This window comes from Eretmochelys imbricata, chromosome 1, assembly GCF_965152235.1.
Source record: "Eretmochelys imbricata isolate rEreImb1 chromosome 1, rEreImb1.hap1, whole genome shotgun sequence".
NCBI classification, from domain to species: Eukaryota; Metazoa; Chordata; order Testudines; family Cheloniidae; genus Eretmochelys; species Eretmochelys imbricata.
In genome coordinates this window covers 119,865,183-119,886,377 of record NC_135572.1, presented here as the reverse complement: position 1 = coordinate 119,886,377, position 21,195 = coordinate 119,865,183, and the positions used below count along the sequence as shown (strand labels likewise).

The window sequence follows — 21,195 nt, the reverse complement described above, 5'->3', positions numbered from 1 at the left end:
GTTTGTCGGATGTACTGAGACTGAAGGAAAAACTGAACCAAAGTGATTAATGCACGAATATGATGCTGCTGCCGGTTCAATTCTCAAGAATCATCTTGCTGGAGCATTGTATTTAAAACCTGGTACCATGCTAGTGTATCATTTAGCCTCCTGTGCAAAGGAGGTGTATGACAGAGCAGTAAGGATGGAATGTTAATAGGCTAGAGCAGGGGTGGCCAACCTGAGCCTGAGAAGGAGCCAGAGTTTACCAACGTACATTGCCAAAGAGCCACAGTAATAGGTCAGCAGCCCCCCATCAGCTTCCTCCCACCTGCTCCCAGCACCTCCCACCCACTGGCAGCCCCATTGATCAGCGCCTTCCCCTCCCTCCCCACACCTCCCGATCAGCTGTTTCGTGGCATGCAGGAGGCTCTGGGAGGGAGGGGGAAGGAGCGAGGGCACTGCAGGCTCAGGGGAAGAGGCAGGAAGGGGTGGAGTGGGGGCAGGGCCTGTGGCAGAGCCAGGGATTGAGCAGTGAGCACCCCCGGCACATTGGAAAGTTGGCGCCTGTAGCCCCAGCCCTGGAGTCGGTGCCTATCCAAGGAGCCGCATGTTAACTTCTGAAGAGCCGCATGTGGTTCCAGAGCCACAGGTTGGCCACCCCTGAGCTAGAGTTATACAGCTCACATGTAATTCTCAAACTACAGCTCTATTGGTTTAGGGCCTTTTCATCATTTTTAGCAGTTTATCAAATGGCCAAAGTGCAAACTTTCAAAGCAATGTGTGAGAATTGAGCCATATGGCTCCTTCTGATATTAATTGGTGTTTTCCTAAAAGATATATTGAAGGAAAGGTCCGAGATCAGTGTAGACTGTCAGAATAAAAAATAAGGATGAAAATACCTGTCTACTATGTTATAATCATTTTTGGTACACTTCTGTTTATTTGAGGGGAAGAGATAAAAAGAATACACATGACAAAGTAGCATGATCAGTATTCATTAGCTATAACAGGTGCTTTAATTGCATTAAAATATACAGGGCAACTAATAAAATATTGTTATGAAACTTCTTTAGAAGGATTATTTGAATTATTAAAATATTTTAATATTGAATATTTTATGCATCTGGTACATTTTTTAAAATGTTCGGGTTGTTGCACTGTATTTCATGTGATTCAGTGTTCTATTACTTTGGAGAGTAGTGGGCAAGAAATAAATACTTGGCATGTAAAATATCCATATTGTAACTTTTCCTGATTCCCCCCCCCGTCCTTTCCAAAGTTGCCTCACTTTCCCCTTGTTTTTTCCTACCCCCCCCCCCAAACATTCTTGTTAAACCCTGGATTTGTGTTGGAGATGGCCCACCTTGATTATCATACACATTGTAAGGAGAGTGATCACTTTCGATAAGCTATTACCAACAGGATAGTGGGTTTGTGTGGGGGGGGTAAAGGGGGGGCAGAAAACCTGGATTTGTGCTGGAAATGGCCCAACTTGATTATGATATACATTGTAAGGAGAGTGATCACCTTAGATAAGCTAAAAGAAAAGGAGTACTTGTGGCACCTTAGAGACTAACCAATTTATTTGAGCATAAGCTTTCGTGAGCTACAGCTCACTTCATCGGATGCTATAGCTCATGAAAGCTTATGCTCAAATAAATTGGTTAGTCTCTAAGGTGCCACAAGTACTCCTTTTCTTTTTGCGAATACAGACTAACACGGCTGTTACTCTGAAACCTTTAGATAAGCTATTACCAACAGGAGAGTGGGGTGAGGGGAGAGAAAACCTTTTGTAATGGTAAACACCCATTTTTTTCATGGTTTGTGTGCATAAAAAGATCTTCTGTACTTTCCATATTATGCATCTGATGAAGTGAGCTGTAGCTCACGAAAGCTTATGCTCAAATAAATTGGTTAGTCTGTAAGGTGCCACAAGTACTCCTTTTCTTTTTGCGAATACAGACTAACATGGCTGTTACTCAGAAATTTGTCTAGATTGTGCAGCTCCCCACTGGGCAATCTTGATCCCAGGAAGTCAGTCAGAATTTTTCCATTTACTTCAACAGGAATAGCACTGGGGGCTGAATCTGCATCTTCACCCTCCTCCCAAACCACCTCCAGCAATTTCTTTCCAGCAGTGAGACTGCAATAATGTACTCTGGTATTTCAAGGTATCTATTGATCCAATAGCATATGCTAGTTTAGCACCAGTAGAGTGGCCCTCACGCCATCTGCATGTTTCTCCCTCTGCTTTAAAAAGCAAGATGGGTATTTGGAAATACACTGCTGATTACCATATTTGTGAACTGTAAATCTTCACATGTCCAACAACACCAGGTGCTTAACTGAAGCCAGTGGAATCTTATAGTCATTAACATTTATAAAGCAGCAATCCACAGTTTGTTGAACTAACATCCAGCTTCTTAAGAAATTGATTTTTCTCTCTTCTAAGTATCCACACGTTCTCCCTTGTTTAAAATGGTCATTCAGAATGACAGTGTGTTTGGTAGGATCTTGCCTTTTTTGCAGGTTTTTTTTCCTGGAGACAGTTTCTAATTTACCTTTCACTTTTGTTTTCAATTCAATCAGCTGACGGTGTGCAGCTGATCTCACTGATGCGTATGACTGCTGGAGATTAAAAAAGCCTGAATATTTGATGACTGACTCAGTGCTTTCAGTGAGAGAATTAGTAAACTTGCTAATAATCTAAGGGATCCAATTTGAAAATGAATCTACATTTTAGCAGGTTTTTATTATTTATTTATTTTACTTAACCAGGGAATCATATTGTCTTGCATACTTGGATTAGTTTCATAGTGAAAAAGAAATGGTGTTAAATTATTTTCAATGTCACAGCTACTAAGTGCCAGGGTTTTATAAATGGAGGCCCTAGAGCAGGAGTGGGCAAACTACAGCCCACGGGCTGGATCCGGCCCATCAGGGCTTTGGGTCCAGCCCACGGGATTGCATCTTAGAAGTCGCCGACACCACATCCCTGGGACCCCTGGGGGTCAGATGGCAGAGGGCTTCGTGAGTTGCCCTTGCCTCCAGGCAACGCCCCCCACAGCTCCCATTGGCTGGGAACGGGAAACCGCGGCCAATGGGAGCTTCGGGGGAGGTACCTGGAGGCGTGGCAAGGGCAGTGCGTGAAGCCCTGTGGGCCCCCCCCGGGGCTGTGCAGGGATGTGGTGCTGGCTGCTTCCCGGAGCAGTGCCACTTGGGGCCAGGGCAGGCAGGCATGGAGTCTGCCCTGGCTCCGGTGTGTGCCTCTGCCACCCTGGAGCCACTTTAGGTAAGCGGCGCCAGGCTGGAGCCCGAATCCCTCCTCCACCCCAACCCCTTGCCCTGAGCCCCCTGCCGCACCCCACACCCTTCCTGCACTCCAACCCCTGCTTAGAATCATAGAAACTCAGGGTTGGAAGGGACCTCAGTAGCTCATCTAGTCCAACCCCTTGCTCAAAGCAGACCAATCCCCAATTAAATCATCCCAGCCAGAGCTTTGTCAAGCCTGACCTTAAAAACTTCTAAGGAAGGAGATTCCACCACCTCCCTAGGTAACGCATTCCAGTGTTTCACCACTCTCCTAGTGAAAAAGTTTTTCCTAATATCCAACCTAAACCTCCCCCACTGCAATTTGAGACCATTACTCCTTGTTCTGTCATCTGCTACCACTGAGAACAGTCTAGATCCAGCCTCTTTGGAACCCCCTTTCAGGTATTTGAAAGCAGCTATCAAATCCCCCCTCACTCTTCTCTTCTACAGACTAAACAATCCCAGTTCCCTCAGCCTCTCCTCATAAGTCCCCTAATCATTTTTGTTGCCCTCCGCTGGACTCTTTCCAATTTTTCCACATCCTTCTTGTAGTGTGGGGCCCAAAACTGGACACAGTACTCCAGATGAGGCCTCACCAATGTCGAATAGAGGGGAACGATCACGTCCCTCGATCTGCTGGCAATGCCCCTACTTATACATTCCAAAATGCCATTGGCCTTCTTGGCAACAACGGCATACAACCTCTCTTCCCAGTTTCGTGTCATCTGCAAACTTGCTGAGGGTGCAATCCACACCATCCTCCAGATCATTTATGAAGATATTGAACAAAACCGGCCCGAGGACTGACTCTTGGGGCACTCCACTTGATACTGAGCCCCCGCTGCACGCTGCACCCTGCACCCCTGTGCACCCCAACCCCCTGCCCTTAGCCCCCTACTGCACCCCAGCTCCCTGCCATGAGCCCCCGTCACACCTCACACCCCTCCTGCACCCCAACCCCCGCCCTGAGTCCGTCCCTCAGTCCGCACCCCTGCCCTGAGCCCCTTCCTGCACTCCAACCCCCTTCCCTGAGCCCCCTCATACAGCCCACATCCCTCCTCTGCCCCAATCCCTTGCCCTGAGCCCCTTCCTGCACACCACACCCCCTCCTACACTCCGCACTCCCTCCCGCACCCCAACCCAATGCCCCGGCCCTGCATACAATTTCCCCACCCAGATGTGGCCCTCAGGCCAAAAAGTTTGCCCACCCCTGCCCCAGAGCCACATATATTTGCATATTTGTGGAGGTGTCTGATTTGGAGTCTATTGGTATAAAAGGGACAGAGCTGCTGGAAAGATGTGCTCGGCCAGGACCCCAAGCCTTTGGAATTCACTGATCCCTGCTTTCCCCAGAAGAAACACTTACCCCTGCATCCCATATTCCTTCTACACAGCTTTACTCCTCCCTTCCCCCGCCCTCTGTGCGCCTCTAAACAATGTTTCTCTTCCCATGGAACCCATCCAGATACTGTTTTCACCTACCGCTCTTATAGAATCATAGAATATCAGGGTTGGAAGGGACCTCAGGAGGTCATCTAGTCCAACCCCCTGCTCAAAGCAGGACCAATCCCAATTAAATCATCCCAGCCAGGGCTTTGTCAAGCCTGACCTTAAAAACTTCTAAGGAAGGAGATTCTACCACCTCCCTAGGTAACGCATTCCAGTGTTTCACCACCCTCCTAGTGAAAAAGTTTTTCCTAATATCCAACCTAAACCTCCCCCACTGCAACTTGAGACCATTACTCCTTGTCCTGTCATCTTCTACCACTGAGAATAGTCTAGAACCATCCTCTTTGAAACCACCTCTCAGGTAGTTGAAAGCAGCTATCAAATCCCCCCTCATTCTTCTCTTCTGCAGACTAAACAATCCCAGTTCCCTCAGCCTCTCCTCATAAGTCATGTGTCCCAGACCCCTAATCATTTTTGTTGCCCTTCACTGGACTCTCTCCAATTTATCCACATCCTTCTTGTAGTGTGGGGCCCAAAACTGGACACAGTACTCCAGATGAGGCCTCACCAATGTCGAATAGAGGGGAACGATCACGTCCCTCGATCTGCTGGCAATGCCCCTACATATACATCCCAAAATGCCATTGGCCTTCTTGGCAACAAGGGCACACTGTTGACTCATATCCAGCTTCTCATCCACTGTCACCCCTAGGTCCTTTTCCGCAGAACTGATGCATAGCTATTCAGTCCCTAGTCTGTAGCGGTGCATTGGATTCTTCCGTCCTAAGTGCAGGACCCTGCACTTATCCTTGTTGAACCTCATCAGATTTTTTTTGGCCCAATCCTCCAATTTGTCTAGGTCCCTCTGTATCCTATCCCTACCTGCCACCGTATCTACCACTCCTCCTAGTTTAGTATCATCCGCAAATTTGCTGAGAGTGCAATCCACACCATCCTCCAGATCATTTATGAAGATATTGAACAAAACCGGTCCCAGGACCGACCCTTGGGGTACTCCACTTGATACCGGCTGCTAACTAGACATGAAGCCATTGATCACTACCCGCTGAGCCCGACAATCTAGCCAACTTTCTACCCACCTTATAGTGCATTCATCCAGCCCATACTTCTTTAACTTGCTGACAAGAATACTGTGGGAGACCGTGTCAAAAGCTTTGCTAAAGTCAAGAAACAATACATCCACTGCTTTCCCTTCATCCACAGAACCAGTAATCTCATTATAGAAGGCGATTAGATTAGTCAGGCATGACCTTCCCTTGGTGAATCCATGCTGACTGTTCCTGATCACTTTCCTCTCGTGTAAGTGCTTCAGGATAGATTGCTTGAGGACCTGCTCCATGATTTTTCCAGGGACTGAGGTGAGGCTGACTGGCCTGTAGTTCCCAGGATCCTCCTCCTTCCCTTTTTTAAAGATGGGCACTACATTAGCCTTTTTCCAGTCGTCCGGGACTTCCCCCGTTCGCCACGAGTTTTCAAAGATAATGGCCAATGGCTCTGCAATCACAGCCGCCAGTTCCTTTAGCACTCTCGGATGCAACGCATCTGGCCCCATGGACTTGTGCACGTCCAGCTTTTCTAAATAGTCCCTAACCACCTCTTTCTCCACAGAGGGCTGGCCACCTACTCCCCATGCTTCGTTGCCCAGCGCAGCAGTCTGGGAGCTGACCTTGTTCGTGAAGACAGAGGCAAAGAAAGCATTAAGTACATTAGCTTTTTCCACATCCTCTGTCACTAGGTTGCCTCCCTCATTCAGTATCCAAAGACTTTCTTATTCCCATCACCCTCTCCTGCCTATCAATCCTCTGCTGTCTCCCTACCTCCTTCATGCCCTGCCAAACATTCCCTACTGCCTCCCACCCTTTTATATGCCCGTGCTCAGCAGTAAGATGGAAGAATCCTTCTGCCGACCTAGCTGCGTCTACAGTGGCAATTAGGTCAACCTAACTATGTCACACAGGGCACAACGCCTTTCACAGCCCTGAGCAAGGCAGCTACATCAACCTAAGTTTTAGGTTTAGACCAAGCTGGAGTCCCAACAATTTTTTTGTTGAGTTAGAGTTAAGATTTCATACATGTTTTTCCTTTCAGCAAAAACACTAAAAATCCAGGAAGTCCCCAGTTAAGTCTACATTAACAGCCAGACCAACCTCATCTCATACATTCTTCAACTCCATAACAAACTCCAGCTTCCAATATATCAGACATGGGTTACAACAGTAAAATTAATGGAGATGTAGGATCTGATTCACTACTATTACTCCAGTTTTAAGCAGATGCTACAGCAAAATATACTTTTACCCAAAATCCCACCACCCATTATGAAATGCACAGTACAACACAGACTAATGAAAGTCATAGTCAATCAAAATCAACCAAAGGGATGCTATGACTCTCACTTGGACAGCCCATGGTTTATGCTGAGAAAGCATGCAGGATGGTTGCAGAGAGTTTTGAGGAACAATGAGGTAGCGTGGTTAAGGATACAGGGAGGGACAGAGTTAAGGATATGTGCAGAATCTTAACTATGATTTTCCAGGCTTTTTCTTGTTTTTTTTAAAATACTTTGCCCTTCACTTAGAATGTATAAACTGGCAAACATTTGCTTTCCATAACTACAATGTTCTAAGAAGGTTTTTCTGTGTTGGTCTATAATTACAACTGTGATTCAATGGAGTTTTTGACTTGAAGATTCCCTAGCTTCTTTCAAATGTTTGTATAACCTCCCTGTGGGTGAAAACTTAATGCTTCTGGATACAGTCGTTATAATTTGATGCAGTTCATGTAAATCGGTGGATGAAGTAAGATCAGGACTAGGATTTCTGCAGATCGTAGATGTCCCTCTCAGCAGGAGTCGTTGCATTACTTTGAACCTCTAAGGGGGTCCCTGTGGCAATTTAAATCCCCATGGGAATCCCTGAAGTTGTGCACCTTTTTTGTGGCCTTCAGGTACAGACTTCCTAAGTGCTGTGCAGTCTGATTTGTGGAATTACAAACTCTATGGAGATCTCATAGGTTTGGATAAAACATATAAAATAATTTCAAACTTAAACCACCACATCCCACCTTGCATATGTATGTTCAAAAATTCAACACAGTACAAGGTTTATTGGTCTTGGGCACTGTCAGTGCAAACTAAAGGCTCAGTTCATGCCTGTAAAGCACTAATCCATCAACTAGGCAGGGTAAGGAATGCTGCCCTAATAGAAGCCCTGGGAGCCACTGTACCTCAAGAAGGAAGAATGACTCCACAACTTCAGGTATAGTAGGGGACTCCTCTTGATGGGGTGCTACATTTCTTAATGGGCTGCAGCTGCAGCACATTCTTCCCGTTACTGCTGGCCTGCACAAGAAGAAGGGAAACTGGACTATGGCTCCACCTCCCAACCACTCCTGTCGGGTCGCTAGCCAGGAGCAGCTGTTATACTCAGGGGAGCACAAGGACTGTCGCTCCTTGAGTTTCTTCCATCACTATTTATCTGCACAGGAGCTGTCCCTATTCTGAAAGAAGGTAAATCTTTGCTGTATTATGTGGGCTCAAAGAAAGTATTGAAACAACATTGCTTAAAAAAATACTGTTTCTGAAATCCAAGAAATCAATGCTATATCTGATTTGTCTGTCCGTATAACAAAAGGCTTTGGTGGAAAGTAGCTGATAAAGTTAGGATTCTGGTAAATTACGAAGTGAATATTTATGATCTCTCTCTCTCTCCCTACATCTATGTTTAGAAAGATATTGATATACATACGTGTCATTATTGAAAGTGAAGACAACTAGCTTACGTTTGATACGATGGAGAAGGGGAGCCAGTGGAGGAACACACAGACAGGGCTGACATGGGCAAAGTGAGAGGCTATGAAAATGCCCTTTGTAGCAGTAGCAGCAGCATTCTGAATGGATGTGAGTGGAACAAGACTGCGTTTGTCAACGCCAGAAAAACGGATGTTTCAGTAATCGATATGCAAGATGATAAGCATTTTAGCTGTGAGGATGGAAAGGAAACACTATGTCTTAGAGAGGTTATGCAGAAAGAATCTGCAAGGTTTAGATATAGCCTGGGTATGAAGACTGAGAGAAAGGTCTGAGCTGAAGATGATGCCTAGGTTATGGGCCTGAGTGACAAGCAGGATAATGATATTGTCCACAGTGGCTGAGAAGGAAGGTGTGAGGCAAGGGCTTGAGGGGAGAGGGAGAGCTCTGTTTTAGCTATATTGAGCTTGTGCTGATGACTAGACATCCATGAAGAGTAGTTGAGAAGTTTGCCTTTTGAGCTGTGCAGCTTTTGTTTATTTTGGTTGTTTCATCTCCTCAACTCAAATCAATTTCAGTTTATTTACTGGATTTTCAGCATGCCTGCTCAGGTTTAAGGACTCTCTATTTATCGCGTAAACACTGTGTTTCAGGGTCCTTAAACCTGAGTAGGTGGGCTGAAAATGGAGCAAATAGGATGAAGAAGCATGACACAGAGATTGCTTGGCAAAGGGTTCTCTGACCTTTGCAAACAACTCTCACCTCAGACCTAACGAACTCATTAAACAGAATAGGTCTTGCAGGATACTTATCCATAAAAAGTAATGTGTAAGGTACCTACAGAAAGCTGATAACTTGTCAACATTCATAACCACTGTGAGATGTAATGCACCAATGCACCGCTACAGACTAGGGACCGAATGGCTAGGCAGCAGTTCTGCGGAAAAGGACCTAGGGGTGACAGTGGATGAGAAGCTGGATATGAGTCAACAGTGTGCCCTTGTTGCCAAGAAGGCCAATGGCATTTTGGGATGTATAAGTAGGGGCATAGCGAGCAGATCGAGGGACGTGATCGTTCCCCTCTATTCAACATTGGTGAGGCCTCATCTGGAGTACTGTGTCCAGTTTTGGGCCCCACACTACAAGAAGGATGTGGATAAATTGGAGAGAGTCCGGCAAAGGGCAACAAAAATGATTAGGGGTCTGGAACACATGACTTATGAGGAGAGGCTGAGGGAGCTGGGATTGTTTAGCCTGCAGAAGAGAAGAATGAGGGGGGATTTGATAGCTGCTTTCAACTACCTGAAAGGGGGTTCCAAAGAGGATGGCTCTAGACTGTTCTCAATGGTAGCAGATGACAGAACGAGGAGTAATGGTCTCAAGTTGCAGTGGGGGAGGTTTAGATTGGATATTAGGAAAAACTTTTTCACTAAGAGGGTGGTGAAACACTGGAATGTGTTACCTAGGGAGGTGGTAGAATCTCCTTCCTTAGAGGTTTTTAAGGTCAGGCTTGACAAAGCCCTGGCTGGGATGATTTAACTGGGAATTGGTCCTGCTTCGAGCAGGGGGTTGGACTAGATGACCTTCAGGGGTCCCTTCCAACCCTGATATTCTATGATTCTATGTATGTGCAGGTAATATTTAAGGAATAATATATTTATATTGAACGTGTGCTTTAGGCATCAGGATGTCTCAGTAATGGCCTGTTTGGGCAAGGGGGAGTTGTCACACTGTCCTGTCTGGCCGGTGATGCAATGCCAGGCTCAATTGTTTAGCCTTGTGCAATACTATGATTTTGAATGGGAAACCATCAGCAGGAACAACAAACAATTGAAACCACTTCAAGGTAAAAAAGAAACTTTACAACAAGACAGGGATTCACCCTATCTATGAATAGAAAAAAAAAAAAAAAAAGACTGATTTCAGTGTAACAGAGTGAAGGGAAGGACACTCCATTCACTGAGAAAACCCCTTGAGGAGCGGTGGGGCAGGAGGCACATTTATGAATGCTTGGATCCTGGTTTGTCCAAAACCAAGCAGTTCTTCAAAAGATTGACCTTTTGGGGGAAAATCTACTTTATTGCATAGGAAAGGTAACTATTAATAAGTCTGTCACTCAGGTTCGCATTTTATGTTGTTGTTTTTTGCATTGTAACCACTTGTTTCTGTTAGGATATAAAGAAAAGGAGGACTTGTGGCACCTTAGAGACTAACCAATTTATTTGAGCATAAGCTTTCGTGAGCTACAGCTCACTTCATCGGATGCATACTGTGGAAAATACAGTGAGGAGATTTATTTTTTATTTATTTATTTATTTTGAAAGCTTATGCTCAAATAAATTGGTTAGTTTCTAAGGTGCCACAAGTACTCCTTTTCTTTTTAAATAATCATGTTACAATATGTTAGGATTGGTTAGTTAAATTTCAGTAAAATGATAGGTTAAGATATAGCTAAGCAGAACTCAAGTTTTACTATATAGTCTGCAGTCAATCAGGAAGTAAGGGGGGGAAATGGGAACAGGGAATGGGAGTGGGGAATTGGAATCATGTTTTGCTAAGGGGGGAAATAGGGGTGGAGGAATTGGAATCATGTTTTGCTAAGGGGGGAATGGGAACAGGGAATGGGGGTGGGGAAATTGGAATCATGTTTTGCTAAGGGGGCGGAATGGGAACAGGGATACAGGTAAGGCTCTGTGGTGTCAGAGCTGGGAAGGGGGACACTAAGGAAGGAAACTGGAATCATGCTTGCTGAAAGTTCACCCCAATAAACATTGAATTGTTTGCACCTTTGGACTTCGGGTATTGTTGCTCTCTGTTCATGCGAGAAGGACCAGGGAAGTAAGTGGGTAAAGGAATAACCCCCCAACAGTTTCCATCACTCTTTCTTGTTTCTAGTTAAATCTTTATTCTTTCTTAGATAAACCTACTTTAATTTGATCTTCAGGGCTCACAAGTGCTGTGTGGTTTACAGGAGTGGTGGTTTGAGATAAAAATTGTAAATTGATTTATACATCACCTTTGGGTGCAGAGGATCTGGAAGTTCTGCGAGTAGCCAGTGTCAGGGACCGGATATCACAAGGAAACAATTCAATGGGGGTTTGGGGATTGAGGTGCACTGAGTATTAACCTGCAAGGTGAAGGAAGGGTTGGCATAAGCCCACAGGAAAGTGCTTGAGTGGCTGAAGGACTGGCAGTGTCACGGAGCTGACATCCCACTACCACAAGAAAAACTCCCTCTAGCTGAGGGCAAAGGGGGTAACAAGTTGACTCGGTCCGGGATACCCTGAGAACTGTCACAAGAAGGTTGAGGATAAGGGGCCCAGTGTAACTTTATTGAAGTCAGTTAAGTTACTGGGGTGATTTTAGTTCAAGGGGTTGAAACTTCAGGAAGAAACAAGAATGATGAAGAAATGAAAGCAAGAGAACCTTTCAATAACCTCTTAATTAGTCAGTATACAAACAAACTCCTCTTTAGCACATATCAATCCCTAACTGTTTGCTGCAGTAGAGTTGTTCTGACAACATCAGCAATGGTCATTTTATAGTCTTTTCATTTTTAATAAAAATTAAAAATTAAAGTTACATTTGGTTTCCATATGTAGATAATCCTATTCAAATGAGGATGGTTATGGAATGTGGTTTTGGGCAGATGAATCCTGCAGCTTAGGAATGTTACAATGTGCAGTAACAGCAGAGAAGCTTAGTTTTTGTGCTCACATGCTAAGAGGCAAATCCAACCTTAGATTCCAAGCTGCAGAAGGTCCCCTGGCAGTAGCATTGGTGTCAAGATTTCAGTGGGCACTGCAGGTAGGGTGAGCAGACAGCAAGTGTGAAAAATCGGGATGGGGGTGGGGGTAATAGGAGCCTATATAAGAAAAAGACCCAAAATCGGCACTGTCCACATAAAATTGGGACATCTGGTCACCATAACTGCAGGTGATGTTCACATTGCTCAGCTTCACAGTGGCTCCCAGCATGCTAATGTGTAAGAGAGGGAGGGGACAGTGTACGGGTGGGTCCAAGATTCTAGTGCTGTGTGGGTGTTTGGGTGGCAGTGGCTTCCAAGGAATAGCTCTGCAGAGCGGAAAGAGGAAAATTACTCCAGACTGCATCTGTCCAGCTCCTGAGCTCATTACTCTGGCAGGGCACTGAATTTGCCCTTAAGTGTTTTCTTCCCCAAGCCCCCCTTCTTTGGAGGAAGATGAAGTTACATCTAACATCATGACCTGTGGGAGGGAAGCAAGAGATCTTGGGGAAAATTGCTTATAGTGGCTTTTTCCCCTTTTAAATTCAAAATGAAATAATTTGTGAGCAGCACAAGGGGCCTGTTCTTCCTCTGATGTGCTGCATAAATTCCTCCTTAAAATACATGTTACTATGAAGCTTTTCAACACTGATTCTCCAGGGGAATGTGAAATTAAGTGGGGCGGGAGGGAAGGAAGAGAGAGAGAGAAGCTGTCTTTACCATTTTGAGACCGCACCTTCCAATCCCTCATTATCCAGAGTACTTTGTGTCTCAACTCTATTGTCTTATAAGTCTGTGTAGCTCCTTATGGAAGGGACCATGTCTTCCTCTATATTTCTAAACCAATCATACTGTCTACACTCCTCTCCTTCAAAATTAAATAAGAGTGAGACTAAAAACTTCAACTGTTCTCTTTAATTTTCCTGAATAAAAATCTTATGTAAGTGGGTGAATTAGACTGACATCCACCACCCAGTGCATACTGAAAATGTAAAAAAGTGTTTATGATTTATATTATTTGCTACTTAATTTGTAACAAAGCAACAGGGACCAAGGCTATAGAATTATGTAATATGCATTTCATCCTCAGAAAAGCCTACTCTATAAATGGTAGCTAAGTAAAAGCTCTGCCAATAAAGTTATAAGAAATCCATCATAATCAATCTTTTAAAAATTGTTTGTCCAGTCTGAGAATTAAAAGATGTATTTAATAAATTATTTGGGAAAGGACTGTCTTTAACCATGCACTGTAGAGTTTTAATCCAAATAATGATATGCAATTCTGTAATTCTTAAACAGTTCCAAAAGAAGTGTGTATACAATGTTCAAGAGCTAGAAACACGATAAAATAAAGGTGTTTTTACTGAGGTTTTGGCATGCCATCTGGTCTAATTTGTCTTGTGCTTTATTTAGTACAATATCAGCTTTCTAGAGAATGTAAATTACTAGATGACCACTTTAAAAAGAGAACCCATAAAAGAGAAGTTAAATATATATGGAAAAATCACACGCTTTTAAGTTTGCCTACTTAAGAAAATATCCAATATCAAAATATATTGAAGCCTCGATGAGTCCAGAAGTGCATTAATTTACTCCATGAATGCAAACTAGAAATTATTGTGATAAAAATGATAAAGAAATATAGTGATGGCAAAATATTGAAATAACTTTGCAGATATTGTATGTTGTGATTTTATAATAGGCATAATGACATAACATGTCATTAATAACAAAACCGTACAATGGATTTTAATTAAATCCAAGCGAAAAAAGACCCTTGTGGACATCCTCTGCCCCAAATTAAGTTTTTTGACAATCTTGATTAATGGTAACACACACACTTCATGGTTTGTAAACCTGAAACATACTTATACATTACAGTCCCATTGTCTGTTTCCAGGTGAATGTCTGGTTAGTCAGCAACAGTGAAATCCCGTGCACAAGAGGTTGTTTTTACATGTTTTACATGTTTTCTAGAAAGGTGGTATCAAAAAAAGTAAACAGGTACTAAAGTAGGAATTCTAGTATCTAAACTTTCTCTTTCCTTAGGGTAAATTTAATGAAATAATGACAGAACAATTAAAGAGTTCCTACCCGCAAAATTTCTTCAATACAGCTGTTATCTCCTGTTCCACTCTCCTGTAAACAAAGAGGAAAATACTTTTTAAGTAAGAAATAACAAATGGCCGGTTTGAGGATATGTGGCTACATGAGATGTACTCAAGACTTGGGTACATTTTCAAGTCAATGTCAAGTGTTTCTAGCATCAGAATACTGGTGATGTGTTAAACTCAGAAATTATTTCCTACTTTTTCTACAAGAAAATAAATTTTTTTAAAATGTTTATTCTTTAAATGAGTGACCACAATATATTTTTATTTAATCTATAAGATTCTGGTTACATTTACTTTAGGTGTGGTTCATTTCACACATATCATGAGGTTATTATACGTATAGGTAAAATAGTCACTGTATATACACAGACCTAATATATTTACTATAAATTTATTTACAATAAATTAACAAAAACAGACTGGCTCCTTCTTGTAGGTAAAACTCCCATTGGTTGCCCAGGGTAGTTTTGTTTCCATAAGGATTAGGCCCATTATTGACTACAGAAACTTTAATGGAATCAAGCGTTTAAACTCTTGGAGCTGTGTTCAATAGGTAAATCAGAGGTCTAACAGGGCCATTCAGGGTATGTCTACACTGCAATGTTAGCCTAGGGTAGTTCAACTTGAGTTAGCAGACCCTGGGTTTGTAACCTAGGGCATGAGCATCTACCCTCATCTGTAACCCCTGGTTAGGAACTGTTAAACCGTGGGTCCCAATCTGGGATTCTAGTGTCTACGCTGCATTATGCAGACCCGAGTGCAACCATCCATATCCCAGACTGCCTAACGCCCTCCCAAAAAGTGGTTATTCTAGCCCTTTGTTCATGGTACAGGGTGAGAAAACTTAACTGTCCACCAAACATGACTTTCCAGAGGACAAAGAAAGTCAGACCATTGTGGGATACTTTTGGAGGACTCCCAGAGTATGAGTTCAGTGGGGCTGAGTCTACACTGCAAAGCAATAGGGCTTGAACCATGGGTCCTGGCTTGACTCAGACCGGAATCCTCCACCCTTGTGGGGTCCTGGGACCCTTGGTCTGAGCCCTGGATTAGCACAATTTGTGTGTAGATGGAAAGGGGGTTTGGCTTGAACCTGAGTTTGAACCCCAGGCTTATACTGCAGTATAGACTTAACCACAGTGAACACTTTACACACAATTGTGAGGAGTTACCTATACAGGCAGTGGCGGATTAGTCACTGGGCCAATGGGGCCCCTACCCAGGGGCTCTGGCCAATTTGGGGGGCCTGGAAAAATGGGCACGCCCCAACCCACTCCTGCCAGGGAGCAGGGTCGAGGTACAGGGGCTTGCCCCACTCCGCCTGCCAGCAGAGAGTCAGGGCATGGGGGCTTGTCCTGCTCTGCCCACCCGGCGCTCCTGCTCGGGAGTGGGGGAAGCCCCAGTGCCTGACCCTGCTCCCCAGCAGGAGCGCCGGGTGGGGGGAGGAGGGGTGAGACTGCAGGCAGAAGGGTTGGGGAGGGGCCTCCCACTTGCTCTGGCCCAAGGTCCCACAAACCCCTAATCTGCCTCTGTATACAGGTCCTTAAGTCCATCCCCATTCAGCAAAACATTCAAGTACATGTTTAACTTTAAGCATGTGCCTCTGATTCATTGAAACCAGCAGAGAATGAGGTGCAGTGGAATCTCGCTCTGCTATCCCCATCTCCTCCCTTGACCTGACCCCCTGCCTCCCATCTCTGCCCCAACATACCCTCTTCCTTTCTTACGCTGTGCAGTGCAGCTCTGCTAAAGCAGGCAGCAAGGACGAGTGGGGAAGCAGGTGCAGAAGGCGGTCTAGCTGCTTCTGCCAGCTTTACATAACTTAGAAATTCCTGCTAAACAGGGGGAACTCTCCAGGGGGAGTCTCCAAGCGTTTAAATTCACTTTACACTGCAGAATCCACCAAGTGAAATGATTTTTGCTTATGCAGAACACAATGAATTTAGCAGATGGGAGAATGTGGCCCTGACTCTTTTGTTTAACAGTGGGAGAAAAAATAAATTTGTACTTATTGTTATTATTAATAATTAACTTTTGAAGTGAGCTAGGAATTTTGGCTCAAATCTTTGAAGGTGATTAGTGATTCCAGATACCTAAATGTTCAGGTGTCCAATCTGAGGAACATGCCTGATCTTCCGAAGTGCTGAGCACCTGCCCTCTGAAAATCAGATACCTCTAAAGTGTCTCAATTTAGGCACCTACAATCACTAACCACTTCTGAAAATTTATGCTTTTCATACTTACATGGTATTGTTAGCCAAATACTGTTTGCCCTACTCCTGTATGTTAATATCATGGTTCTCCCGGAAGATCATGCTAAGTGCAGATAAGTACAATAACCATGATAGTGTGCTTCCTGGCAGAGTTGGAGGGAGGATTTGATTTGGAGAGAGGGTTTAAATTCATATGCTCTGGAAGTCTCAGGGGGGTAGCAAAGTCAGAATTAAGGCAATAATTTATGTTTCATAATTTTTTGTGGCTGTTATTTCATGCCAGGTTATGGGAACTCATGAGTCTTTTATTGTCAGCACTCCTGAAAATTTTTGCTGAATATGGCCCTTGGTTATTAAACAAATGAATTGTCTTTAACTCTTTTGCTGTAGTACAGTCTGCCATCTTAAAAGTCAATAAGAGTTATGCCATTGACTTCAGTAGAAGAAGAACTGGGTGCAACATAAAGCGCCTTTCAAGAATTATTCATATTTGACAAATCACTGGTTAAAAGGAACTACAGTCAATTGCAAATAGCTCCATTCTGAACTCATCATTGCAACAGATGAATCAAAGAATGCAATATGCTGCTTTTGCTGTTAGTGGAGTAACAATACAACAGATGCTGCTAATAAAGTTAATACTAACAAGAAAAAAACACACATGAAGAAAAATCACAAAATTCTGTGGACTTTCTATTTTCCTCTCACTAACTGATATATTTTTCTCCTCTCCATGGATCCCCCCTTCCCCAAAAAGCCTGTTCTATGCTTAGTCATCACACCAACATCATTAACAGTTGAGCACACAAAGCCCTCCTGGCACAGCACATGCCTTGTATGTATGAAAAATTTTACATGGTGGTAAATTCCGCCTGCAATTTGCATCAAGATGCGATCTGTTGGAGGGCTTGCACGGAAAGAGGAACACACTTGCAAATATGGTGGTTGTATCCAGGATTTAGATGGTTTGGGGGAGGAAATTATTAAAGGGATTAATCTTATAACAAAATACCAGCTTTCTAAAGATCCCCTGACCTACTTACTTAATGCTCCTGTAGAGGATCTACATTTTAAAAAGAAAGACAAATCAATTAATTTTTATTGTTAGTATTTAGCCTTTGTATTACATACTAGTTAAAAAATGTAACCCCTCTGACTATAGAATTGTGGCATGGTAAAATATGAACTGTCTTGTAATGGAAAAACTTTCACACCAAGAATGTACACAAGAGAAGCGCCAGAAAGAGGATTGGTACTTAGAAATTTGGTCATCCTTTTTTAGTGTACACAGACGAGGAGGGCTCCCCAGCAAGCAGGCCAGAATCTTTAGACAGGTTCTTTGAATATTAATCTGATCCTGAATAAGTAATATACAATGTAGTATGTTAATGTTTTATTGTAAATTTGCCTTACTGAAAGTTTTTTTTAAATCATCTATTACTTACACGCTGTAAATACTATACACTTTCACCTATTTACATGGCTAGATCTGCCCATTTTAAATTGCATTCTGCTTCTACTATTCTTTCAGTGTATACTACATGACCCTGTGCCTGAATAAATCTATATAAAAAGTGCCCATAATTTGAACGATGTAATTCTTTCTCCCTCTTGATAATGTACATACAGCAAAAGATTTGTGCAATGTACATTTTAATTACTCTGTTTTGGGGGAAAACTCAAAACTAAAAGAAACTATTACTAAAGGAAGTGAGGTTTCTGGGTGTTGTTTCATGCTGAATTGCTGAGCTGTTACTAACTTATTATTTATACCAGCTTTGATGAACTCATTTGCCTATCATTGCTTTTTGAAATCTATCACAACAGACTCATCTCCCTGAACCTCCAATGAACTCTCAGTGAAATTCTGGCAACTCTAGTTCACGTATCAAAGGCAGTGGGCATGATTCTTTTAGTTCTTTGATGCTTTTCCCATTATCTTCATTTCTCAGTCAGGGCAGCCCCCCAAAACACCAAACATTTGTACGCACACGCACACACAGAATCTGGCAGGAAGATGTGAGGATCTGCAGTCAAGGATAACAGCAGTTATTACTGAAGAAATAGCCAGGGGCATCACATCATTGATAACACAAGGAGCTAATTACCATGCAAAGCACAGAGTGCTGTAAGAAACGAGGCTGAATAAAGACTACACTGAATTCTTGGGATATGGGATGTAATTGCAAGAAAGCTACATCTGTACATATTTTATTTTATACTTTTTTTTTTCTTACCAACAGCTTTCACAGAGTGATCTATAAAGGAACTTGTATTAAAAGAATTCCCAGTTTATGAGCCTTTTCCTTTCCTCTCAAATCTTTACACTGAAAAAAGGGAGAACAATCTACCATGGCAATCTAGTTTAAATGTAGGCCACATCTACACTTGGAGCTGGGGGTATGATTCCCAGCTGCGCAGACATGCTCATGCTAGCTCTCATCAAGCCAGCATGCCAAAAACAGCAATGTAGCCAGTGTAGCATGGGCAGCGGTGAGTGGCCGCATGGGCTAGTCACCCCAAGTATGTACCCACAGGGGGCAGAAGAAGTAGGTGGAGTACTAGTAAGATGAGAGCTAGTGCAAGTGTGTCTATATGAGCTGGGAATCACACCCCTAACTCCAACTGTAGCGTAGATGTAGCCTTAGTGTAAGAGATTGTTATGGCAAAAGTTTTTTATATAATTATTTGTGTTGCATTAAGTACTTCCACTAACTCTTTGCATTTTGCACTTTTTGCACTTTTTCTTCAGTGTAAGTTAAAAGTTATTGAAATATTTTAAATGTTGAGATATACCCACTGTACCTCCCGGGCCTCTGCCCACTCAGTCTGGGTCTTTCTTGCCATGCTGGCATTAAAAAGCTGGACATCAGCAACCAGTTTGGTGTCAGTTGGTGGTACGTTTGGGGTCCTTTCAAAAGTGGGTTCCTGACTGCAAGGATTCAATACTCTGTTCTGACACCCTCCTGATACATAACTGCCTCTCTGCTCACATCTCCACACCACGCAAACACTATAATAGGCTGGAATAATAGGTGGAGGTTACATTATCAAGCAATGTAAGATTATATTGCTGGAATTCATACATGCAGAGCAAATTAAAGTTCTGTTTGGTAACTGATGAGTGCTTACCACTTGCACTGATTATTTCTTCTAAAAAAAACCCCCCAAAACCAAAAAAACCCAATGCACGGGCATGAACTCTGATCTGCCTATATATCAAAAACAGGTTTCCATAGTCTACAAGAGAGTGAATCTTTATTTCAATGCAGAAAATGTCCAAATTTTTAAGAGGAATAAAAGACATCTGGATGGAAAGTACTATCGCACAGGAACTATTGGTGCTTTAAAAAAAACTGCTTCCTCAAAGACAGTTAAGTGCCTAACTCCCATTGAAATCAATATAGGGCCTATTTTACTAAAGGAAGGGTACAGAAGGATTGTGGCCCAGGTTGTTAATGAAATAAAAGGCATCAATTCCCATTGAATGAAACTTCAGACTCACCAATATGCCTCATAACAAGTGCTTCCTTCTTCTTGCTCTCATTCATCCTGAGGTGTTGCATTCATGCCTACACTTTTCCCTTACCTCATGTAAAAAAAGCTTTTGCTGCATTCTCATTTAAGGTAGGAGCTACTAGAGATGGCCCTAGTTAAGGATACCTAATATTTTCCATAATAAGCCCTGTTTTCCCTTCTTTATAAGTTGCAGAATTTGTATTGTTTGGGTTGCAATACTGCATGTTTGCTCTGTCTCAATAGTGTTGTTGTTGTTCTGTTTAAAGGGGGTAAGGAAAATTCCAGCAACAACAATTAAACTATTTTTGAGGATAAGGCTAGGGAAAAATAGGGAGTTTTTCCAGTGTTAAATTTTCTCCCCCGTAATCATTTCTTTGGAGAGCTTTAATGCCTATGAGGACCAGGAAGATGAAATTTGGCATGTGGATGGTCATGGGGTCAGAGAGGTGACTTTTACCGTTCCCATGAAAATGTGTCTATATTTGGCAGAGTCGTCAGACTGAAAAAATCCATTTGTGCATGCTTAATAGGGTTTGTTAGCAGTTTGCTGCTTACATCTCAGAACATTCCATTTATACTGAGCATGTTGCAGCCCCCAAAAACTCCCTAATATGACAACTGCACTGAGCATGTTCCCTGGCAGAGAGTTAGAGCTCAGGCTGAGGGGATAATGTAACAGCAGGAGCAGCAATTGCATCCACCCCTTTGATTTACTGGAAGGCAAGAGTTGTGGTAAGGACCACAACTCGAGATAGCTGAAAGTCACGATTTCTACTTGATGGGAAATTCCAACATTTTGAATTTTGTTTTCTTTCCAAAGAGAACAAAACCAAAAAAATTCAAAATTTCCTGGAAAAACAAATTTTTTGAAAATTTTGTTTTGTTCAAATTGAAATGTTTTGTTCCAATTTCTACTTTTTAAAAATGTTATAGCATAATTTTAAATATAAAACAGAATTCAACACAAAACACTGAAATGTTTCATTCTGATAAAGTCCAAACATTCACTGACTAAAGTGCTATTTTTTTAAAAATCGACACAAAATTTAAATCAAAACTAACATAGAAAGTTCCCAGGGAAAGTTTCAATTT

The 21,195-nt window shown here is 42.8% G+C and overlaps 1 protein-coding gene across 1 annotated transcript in view; it reads right to left on the bottom strand.

Annotated features, from left to right (window-relative positions):
- Positions 1 to 21,195, bottom strand: part of AFF3 (ALF transcription elongation factor 3) — a 465,059-nt gene that overhangs the window by 248,865 nt on the left and 194,999 nt on the right. The window contains exon 4 of the mRNA XM_077810373.1: positions 14,352 to 14,396. Coding sequence (XP_077666499.1) covers positions 14,352 to 14,396 — 45 coding nt within the window. The remainder of the gene's footprint in view (positions 1 to 14,351; positions 14,397 to 21,195) is intronic.